Source organism: Echinops telfairi, unplaced genomic scaffold (assembly GCF_000313985.2).
Source record: "Echinops telfairi isolate 266 unplaced genomic scaffold, ASM31398v2 ScPeMD7_7424;HRSCAF=8462, whole genome shotgun sequence".
NCBI classification, from domain to species: Eukaryota; Metazoa; Chordata; class Mammalia; order Afrosoricida; family Tenrecidae; genus Echinops; species Echinops telfairi.
Genome location: NW_022111324.1, coordinates 44,655,531 through 44,665,175, shown reverse-complemented (window position 1 = coordinate 44,665,175; position 9,645 = coordinate 44,655,531). Strand labels below are relative to the sequence as shown.

The window sequence follows — 9,645 nt, the reverse complement described above, 5'->3', positions numbered from 1 at the left end:
ACTACGACTGGGTGTGGCTGGGCGCAGGTCTCCTATACTACAGATCCCATGGTCCCCACGGGGCGGGGGTGGGGGTGGGGGAGGCGCTAGGTCCTTGAAGGGAAGCCCGAGGGTGCTGGCAGGTGGAGGCAGATGTCTGCATCCTCGCTGGGTTCAGTTCAGCTCTGCCGTGGAGGAGTTCTGTGAGCTCAGTCGCTCCCCTGCCCCCGCCCCAGGTGACTGAACAAACCGGACCGGTTCCGAAAGCTCTTCGTGGTGGAGCTCAATCGAAATGTACAAGCATTGTTCAGTTCCCGTTTGAAATCCGGATGCGCTGGTCACCCATTCACAATGTCTTCTGTAGGGAATCCTTTGGGGGCAGGCGGGGGAGGCAGGCGGGAAGCATCTGATTCACAGTTTGCAAATGCAAATACCCTGCAACCTCATGTATTTGCTACGAAGTATTTGATTATTATGCCGTTCTTAAATTGCTCTATCTTTAAACCAAGTCAGTTTTTTCATGCGCGTTGCTTGGAGCAGTTCTTTTCTTTTTGCCCCCACCCCCACCCCCCGTGCCCCCCTCCCTCCCAATCTCTCTGTGTTAGGACCCCTGAGCGCTTGGGAGGTGGTGCTCAGGCCCTTTTGGCGTGCAACATTTCGATGAGGAGGTTGTTGTAGGGCACGTCTCCGCTCAGGTGCTTGTAGTACAGGTATTCTTCAGCCTGAAGGCTGATGGCCCGGATCTCGGGGAGTCGGAGGAGGAGCTGCCCGAACTTCTCGGTCTGCTGCGGGTAGTTGCAGATGGTGTAGTCCAGGAGGGCGGCGTTCACCTGCTCTTGGACACCTTCCACCAGCTGGAAGTTCTCGAGGTTTTTGACATCTGAGTCAAAAGAGAGAGAAAGAAAGCAAAAGGAAAATCATTTCGATTGCACTTGAATTCCCGTGCAGGCAAGCTGTGTGTTCAATTAATGGGGGTCTTTTCCTCTTGACATCAAGCAGAGCCTTTCCGTGCTGCTGAATATTCCATCAGCCTCCCTCACCCAGCTTCCTGGGAACCGGCTCACAAAAGAGCTTTAGAAGAATGTCCTGTTGAAATTCTGCATAGACCTCGGCATCAATTAGACACCAGTGGATTTGGAGCAAGGTCAACTCTTTTCACAGCCTACAAAGGGAAAGGTCTGAGGATTCCTAACGTAGAGGGATCATAATATATCGCCAGCAGATGAGTCCCTAGAGAGAGACCTATCTTAAACCAGTATATTACACAATTCATATAATACTGTATTAATTTTTCTGACCCAAGGTGAAATCCGTGTCCAGGGTATGATGCAGTTAATTCTAATAAAAAGTGACAGGGTTCTTGTTTCTGTTTGACATTTTCTAAATGATTCTGAAAGCCTTTGACTTGTCTAGCCTATGCTAATGAACCATCTGGTACACTCCAGTGACTGCCGACGGAATATTCGCTACTGGGAACCCGCTAAAATATATATCTCAGTGACTAATGATCTTTATAAATGAGAGCCTTGTCCTCTAGGCAGAATCCATAGCAGGATGGTGGGTGCCCTTTAACCTGAATGCGGTTTCTAAATTTGGGTCCCCCCGCTCTTGTTTTTTCCCTCCTGGTCCTGGGTCACTTAGAGAGCAGGTAGACAGGAAGAGTTCCTGCTTGCCTGGCTCAGCCTTGCACCAGCAGTTGTGTTAAGGCACCTGCCCCTAGAACAGTGGTTCTCAACCTTCCTAATGCTACCACCCTTTAATACAGTTCCTCATGTGGTGGTGATCCCCCCCCCCCCAACCACAAAATTATTTTTGTTGCTACTTCATAACTGTCATTGTATTACTGATAGGGTCTGGTGACCCCTGTGAAAGGATCGTTCGATCCCCAAAGGGGTCGAGACCCACAGGTTGAGAATCACCGCCCTAGAGGATCCCATCCAAGACTGAGTAAGAAAGAAACACACTGTCAAAAAAGAAAAGAAAAAAGCAGACTGCCACACAAACACATGAACACAGACAATGTGCCGGGAGAAGACAAGTGCTGGAGTTGCCCTCCTGGAGTCTATTGATGTGAACGGCACAACTCCGATCCCATATGTAGATAGAGCCCCTGGAAAGAAATACAGAGACGCGTGCATATTTACAAACATCTGTGCTCAGAGAGTAAACACCCACACCATTTTATTTTCTACTTGGACAGACAATAAATAAGAAACAGCAGGGGACTAGCTGTCTCCAAGGTTAGACGTGTGACTCAGCGGGTGATTACCAAAACAACCCGAGCCAGTAGTGTCGGCACTGCACGCTCTCAGACCTATGCCCACTGCTCCGTGTGCACACTCATGCTGGTCTCTCGATACGCTCCACCGACGACAAGGCTGCCTGCTCTTCAAGTGAAGCTGACATGGGTTCTGCATGATTTAAGTGTTTGCCATTTGGGGGCCATAACTTGGCAGAAAGGAATGAGGACTGACAGAAATAGATACGGAGATAGAGAGTGTGAGAGTTGGATGCGATATCTCGAAATTCAGCGTGGCATGCAGACATGTTTGACCACCTCTGGTTGGGAAGTACACACATGCGTGCGCACTCTCTCCGGCTTTGCACTTCCTGTGGAATTTAAGTCTGCAGGTGGGTCAACGTCCACACATCTTTCATGGATGCAGCCCTTCACCGTTGACAGAGCATGTTGCCACTTTATTTAAAATAGCAGAAATTAATTATTTAAAACATTCATACACATGGCTGTGAAGCCAAAGCTGAACCTGGTCCATATTATAATGAGTAAGCAATCATGAAAGACAGTTGACCCTCATGGCTCACAGGTTCCTTATTTGTAAGTTCACCTGTCAGCGGGAGCATGGCGAGTCACACATCGGGTTGCTAAACATATGGTCAGAAATTCAAATCCACCAACTACTTTGTGGGAGAAAGATGAGGCTCTCTACTCCTGTAAACAGTTATAATCTCTGAAATCCACAGAGGCAGTTCTATCTTGTCCTATAGGCTCACTACTTGATGGCAATGAGTTATCCTAGCCTGTCAAATCAATTAAACTCATAGAGACCCTACAGGGCTAAGGAGACTTGTCTTTTAGGATAACAGGAACAGATTATCAATATTTATGGTCTGGAATCACTGCTGCTGAGTTTGTACTGACAAACTCTCTGTTGGCAATCCTGAACCACTACTACTTTAAAATGTATCAGCCAAACCCCAACCCACTTCTATCCAGGTAATTTCAACTCATAGCAACTCTGTATCGGGTTTCCAAGACTGTAGACAGCCTCATCCTTCTCCCAGGGAGTGGTTGGTGGGTTTGAACTGCTGATCTTGCCATTTGCAGTGGACCGCCCAACCTATAGCACTACAGGACTCTTTAAAATATTTATTCATAACCTCAACATAGATACTTGCAGTGCTTTTGCAGTCACTCGTGGAGATGCACAGAACAGGAAAAATGTGAAAATGACTGTCATGCTTGCTCCCAGCTGTGGTCACATGAGAGAGCACCCTGCTTCTTATTTCAGCTGCTGTGAAGGAAGGAAACGAATCACTCGTCCACATGGTTAAGTTCCAAAGACCAGGCTGTTTTGCAAAAAAGGGAGGACGACCACTTCGAATTCCAAAACAGAGGCTGGCTACCCCACTACACAACTGCTCAATTATATCATAGGATCCATGCCACGCCACTGAGAATCATGGTCCAGTGGAATGGACATATCACCTGAACCATCATCACAGCCAGTAACTCCCCTTGCGACTCCATGTTTTACTTCCGGGGCTGTAGTTAACGTGACAGTCAGATAGCAGATTTTTCACAATTGTCCTAAATACAGAATGTCAGAGAGTGAGATGGTTAATTGGCAGAGAGTGAGATGGTTAATTGGCGAGGAGTCATATAGCCTTTTGGCAATCTGTTTAGCCCTACCTTTTCACTGCTTCTTTTGGCGATTTTGCTATTTAAAAAAGGCCCCGCGTGAGTGTCCCTAAGTGCAGGCTGTGCTGGGTCTTGGCAGAGAAAATATGGGCGCTAGGTAAGCTTTGCTTAGGCATGAATCGCAGCGTGGCTAGCTGAATTTGTTGTTAATGTAATATATAACAACTGTCTTCAAACAGAACGCAAAGTTCCTGGGTGGCATAAACTATGTGAACTCATTTGCTCCCGTAAAGAGAGGCAGTTCTACCCTGTCCTACAAAGGGTTCAAGATGAGTCAGAATAGACTTGATGTGGGGAGGTTGGTTTTTTGTCTTGACCAAGCCAATGGGCGGCTGAATCCACTCGATGGGTTCATGGAAGACATCTCTGCTGCAAACCGCTAGCCAAGAAAACCCTGGGGTCTGTTTTGTATGCATGGGGTCACCATCGGTCAGAATCAGCTAGATAGCAATGGGTGTGGTTGGGTCTTGGAAATGCAGATGAAAATGTTGAGTTTCCAGTCCATGTGACTAGAGAGAACAATGGGAATTGAGTGTCTGTGCTTTCTGTATGTCACACCTCGGGCTGCAATAGAAGAATCTCCTTTGGGTTGGTTTTGTCCTATCACACCTGCAAGGACCTGCATTCCGGTTAGGATTAGATAACCTTCAGAGACTCTCACAGCATAACATGACTACAATAGCTCATTTTCCTATACACCCGTGTTCCTACGGCCTTATTCCAAAGCACTAAAAGGCGGAAATACCCAAATGGACACATAGGAATCCACAAATCAAAAGGTTTTAAAAAGGCATATACATATCAGGAAACATTATTCAGCTATTGGGAAAAACAACAACAACACGAAAACATTATGTTGCGTGTTCCCACACAGAAATGCAGTCACGGTGTTATACTGAGAGAAATAAGCTAGACATGAAAAGACAACTATTGTGGGAGTCCACTAATGTAGGGTACTTCACATGAGCTGTTTAGAACGGGTAAAGGCCTAAGGAAGAGGGCAGGTTATGATGTGGTGGGGCTAGGACTTGGGCGGTGGGAAGGGATGGGAAGTTATTGTTTAATGGGTACAGAGTTGCTGTTTGTGGTGATGAAAACGTTTTGGAACTAAATAGTGGGATGGTTGCACAACCTTGTGGATATAATTAATGCCAACAAATTGTACAATTAATGTTTAACTGGTCAAATTTTGTTATAAATCAGCACAACGTATTTCTCCCAAGACTCGGAAGTTAAAAAGGAAGCCAAGCAAGCCCTTTCCAGTGTGTTCGGTGATTCCAAGTGGAATGTGATTCTACCCTCCAGTGAAAGATAGTCTCATAAACAACAGAAAGCTAACAATAGTCATGAGGATGTAGGAATTTTCACAGTGTAAAATGAAGATAAAGTGAATAATATTTTCTTTTAGAAAATTGTTTTTTGAAATGTTCTTTTTTTTTTTTTTTTTAATAAACGTGATTTTTGAGGGCCCGGCTCCACATTCTGTGACACATGATACCTCTCTGTTAAAAAGCAAACATGACATGAGAAGTTGGTCATATGTTCTGGTTTACTGGCTTCTGATATTATAGAACGAGAGTTTAAAATTTTAGACGAGCATTTGCTGCTGAGTATTTTCTGGGAATACTGTCTTAACTGGCACCACCCCTTGGAAAAATTAAACAAATATTGTACTTTTTCTTCTAGAAGGAAAGTGCATGGGTTTCCTACGCAGGCAAAACTATCAACACTATTTTCCTCTAGAGCTTGTCAGTTGAATCCACACCAAAAATAAAGACAAATCCAGTTGTCATCGAGGGGGTTCCACCCCACTCCAGCACAGGAGCCAGACACTCCACCCCGAGGCTCCCCGGGATTCACACAAACGACTTAATTTCCCCACCCAGCTAGTTTCTGATGGCATGATTATATTTGTTGCGCAGGCAATTGCCTCAACTACACAAAGCTGGATAAAGTGTCACTGCTAGCTCCTCCTGGGTGCTTAACTTGCTGAAAGCCCAACGGTTTTTGTGTCTACACAGGCCTTTCGTAACTTGGTGACAAGGACCTTGGTCTTCGGGCAATGAGGTTTTTAAAAAGGAAAAGCAAAAACTAAAAGGTGGTTTTGATTGAACTGCTTGCATATGAGCACTCGCAGGATGAGGTGCTGCGGTCGGCTCGCGGCTGGTTAAGGTCGGCTCCACCTCCCTCTGCCGGCACAACTCCCACGGTGGGGTCCACATGTACACCGGCAGCACCTACCACTGCCATCGAGTTGACTCCAGGCCCCCCGAGTGACCCTACAGGGCAGTGGGGCTGCCCGATGTGGTTTCCAAAGCAGTACAACCTTACAGAAACTGACCACCACTCCTTTCTCCCCCAGACACGTGGGGGGACAGGAACCTCCCACCTTTTGGTTATTTGCTGAGCACTTTAACCAGTGTGCCAGGGTATTGGTTGAGGAGTCCCCAGGCCACATTCCAATCCCTGTTTGCTCTATGCCGTGGGTCTGAAAAACCAAAACGCCACTGCCAGTGAGGTAATTCCAATTCATGGTGACCTTACCGGACAAGTAGAACTTCCCTGGTGAGTTTCCGAGACTGCAACTGTTTGCAGGAGCAGAAAGCCTCCTCTGCCTCCCGAGGTGCCGCTGGTGGTTTTGAACTATTGACCGTGCAGTCAGCAGTTCAACGTGTAACCAGTAGCCACCAGGGCTCCTCTTGGAGCTGACAAGACCTGGCTTTTTCCACTGTGGTTTCCCAAACCGGATCCCAAGGAATCCCTATGCCTGGCGAAGGTACGTGAATACAGGCAGCACACCTCTCCAAGGACGTGTGGTTCTCTCTCTTTTTGTGGGGTTCGCTTTAATTTACATTTTAGGAAGAGTCCCCCAACTATTGTAAGTGCTTTGCCACAAAGTAGGAATTGTCTTTGTGCTAGTTTGTGCCCTCTCATGAAAATTAAAACAAGATGCCCTTAAGAAGCAATTCTACATCTTCTGCGTGTTTTCTAGATTTCCCCTCCTATGCATGCAGCCTCATTTCACAGTAAGTCATGACAGATAGCGAGCATATGGGGGTGGGGGGCGGGGTCCTTAAGGAATCGATAGCAGGAGGCTGGAAAGCAGACGTTCACACACGAGTAGATACTGTGCTGCAAACCCAAGCAGAGCTTGCTGCCCACGGGTTGATGACAGCTCATGGCAACCCATTGGGTTACTAAACAGAACTGCTCCATGGTGCTTCTTGGCTCTAATCTCTATTAGAGAAACCCTGGTGACATAGTCATTCTGTAAGGCCAGCAGTTGGAACCCACCACCAGGCGCGCCACAGGAGAAAGATGAGGCTTTCTGTTTCCGTAAAGAGTTGCGGGTCTTACTTGTAAGACCTGCCCCCTGCCTCAATAAAATGATTAATTAAAAAAAAAGAGTTGTGGTCTCACAAACCCACAGGGGCATTTCTGCCCTGTGCTCGCTATGAGCCGGGAGCAACTCGATGGCAGTGCATTTGGTTTTCTGTTTTTAATCTTTATGGCGCTGGCTGCCAGGCCTTTCTTCTTCAGTGCTGCCGGGGGGGCCGACAGAGGTTAGCAGTTACGTGCAAACTGTGCTCCCCAGGGCCTGGGGTGTGACACTTTATGAAAAAAATTTTTTAAAAGCTGCAGAAATTATGGCGTGGGTCGGTGTTTACAGAAATCCAGATTTTTGAGATTTGCTGTCCACGGCGCATATTGAGCAGTACTGCCGCCACAACTGGGTTTTAGACGAGTACCCCGCCCCCCTCACCCCATCTGAGGAGCAGAGATGGACACAAGACTAAAAATTCCCGCTCGTTCTTGTGTGGCGTTTGATGCTGCATCTCAAAGACTCCTGCAGTTGGCACTCTTGTGGGCTCCTTTGAAATTTCTGAAAAGCTTCATTTTAATACAGTTTAAAAACATCAGCTAATGAAGCCGATCATTACAAACTCTGCGTTGGAAACCACATGTAAACAGATGGAGGCATCCCCAACCCTTGCGCTTAGCCTTTAAAAATTTGATGATGGGCAAAAGTATTTTGTGCTTTCCCTCTAAGTATCCATCTCTTATCATCTATTCTACCTTATTCACTCAGGGACTAATTATCAACTTTTCATATGAAGCAGCATTACTATAAGCTCACAGCGGGGTGCTCAGATGTTCCCTCATCCTCATTGGAAAGTAAACCCTTAGGTCTCCTGGAATACATTACCGCTCGGGCTTCTAGGTCAGACCCAGCATCCAGGCTCGGAGGAGGAGCTCCTGATAGCTCCGCCTCTTCCTCCCCGCTCTGCTCTCCGACCCGCCTGGGAGCCTCCCTGCCCAGCACACTCTTCCCAGGCAGAGATGGGTCTTTGGCTGAGCAGAGCGGAGTGGGGAACACTGAGGCTCTGATGCAGTGTGTTTGTCTTTTGTGGGAAAGATGATCATCTTTGTTCATTTTCCACAAGTGCGGGAAATACATCCCGTTTAACATGGCAAAGTATGAGCATGGGGAAAGGACAGTTTGCACCTGGAGAAGCCTCCTTTCCCCCGAGGCTTTGGAAGGGACGGCCACTTGCAGGTAGACACACAATTTGTCCTCAGAGAAGCCCTTCCTTTGATAAGTCAGGAGCAAGGAAGGCCCGGGTTTTTGGTAAGGCACGGATTTTTAAAAAGACTAGGTCGGAATAATATGTCTATGGAATCTTGCCACAGCCTTTTTGGGGGGTTGGAGAGCGGGGTGCTAGTTCCTTTCCTAAGAAATAAAGGAGTGAGGGCCGCGTGTGTCTTAGGGATGAGAAGACAGGATATTTTTAATGCTGATGTCTACCATTAGACTCTATTCCCAGTTTCCAGAAAAACTTGCTACTCCAGACTTTAAATTCATGCCTGTAAGTCCTTTATGATAACAAGTATGGGTGTAAACATACGCTTATTAACCCAAGAGCCGTTTTTACAGACGCTAACATCCAACTCAATGCCTGCATATGCAAACAAGTCACTGACAAGAACACGCCACTTTGGGCAGGAGCTGGGCCTCAAAATTGGGGCATATAGTATATGCAATATTTACTTGCATAAGAAAAACTAGCTCTTGCGAACGACTGTGCACTACTTATTACACCATGCCTTTCTTATGCAGCGTGTATGAATCCATTACTCATTCACTCACACTCATTACTGAGTCAGCCCGTCTCACAGCCTGGCTTGGCCCTCTGCCAGGTGTTGACAACACAGGACCGTAAGGCAGTCTCTGCCTCACAGAGTTCATTGGCTGTGATAGAGACAAGCCGTGGGTGGTCCTAGGACACACAGGATGAGCACCCTAACCCAGGAGACAAGGAGGGTCCCTGGGGGAGGCGACATCAGAGAGGCGTCAACAAATGAGTCAGAGTGAGCTGAGCCAACAGATGGCGGGAAAGGCATGCTGCGTACAGTCCTATGTACTGCAAAGGCCCAGCAACGGAGGGAGCAGGGAGATGCTCACACTCGGCTTCGCAGCTCAGCTTGGCGGGAGGAGAGCAGGGAACGAGACAAAGTCGGAACATAAGCCCCAAGGCCGTGGAGGGCTTTGATGGCAGAGGCTGGCTTTGGTTCTGAAAGTCTCGCAGAACCGCTGGACCATGGCAAGAAAGAAGGAAATGTCCAGATTTCTGACTTAGAGCTTTCTTCCCAGGACTGCGGAGAAGGGGTGGTGTCTGTTGGAGGGTTGAGGAGAGCAGAGGCCTGTAGAGACAACAGGCCTGTGG

The 9,645-nt window shown here is 47.4% G+C and overlaps 1 protein-coding gene across 5 annotated transcripts in view; it reads right to left on the bottom strand.

Annotated features, from left to right (window-relative positions):
- Positions 1-559: 559 nt before the first annotated feature.
- Positions 560-9,645, bottom strand: part of NR5A2 (nuclear receptor subfamily 5 group A member 2) — a 152,004-nt gene continuing 142,918 nt past the window's right edge. For all 5 annotated transcript variants that reach the window (XM_004699784.2, XM_045298305.1, XM_045298303.1 and 2 more), the window contains exon 7: positions 560-859. In XM_004699784.2, the coding sequence (XP_004699841.2) occupies positions 612-859 (248 nt within the window). In that variant the 3' untranslated portion in view covers positions 560-611. The remainder of the gene's footprint in view (positions 860-9,645) is intronic.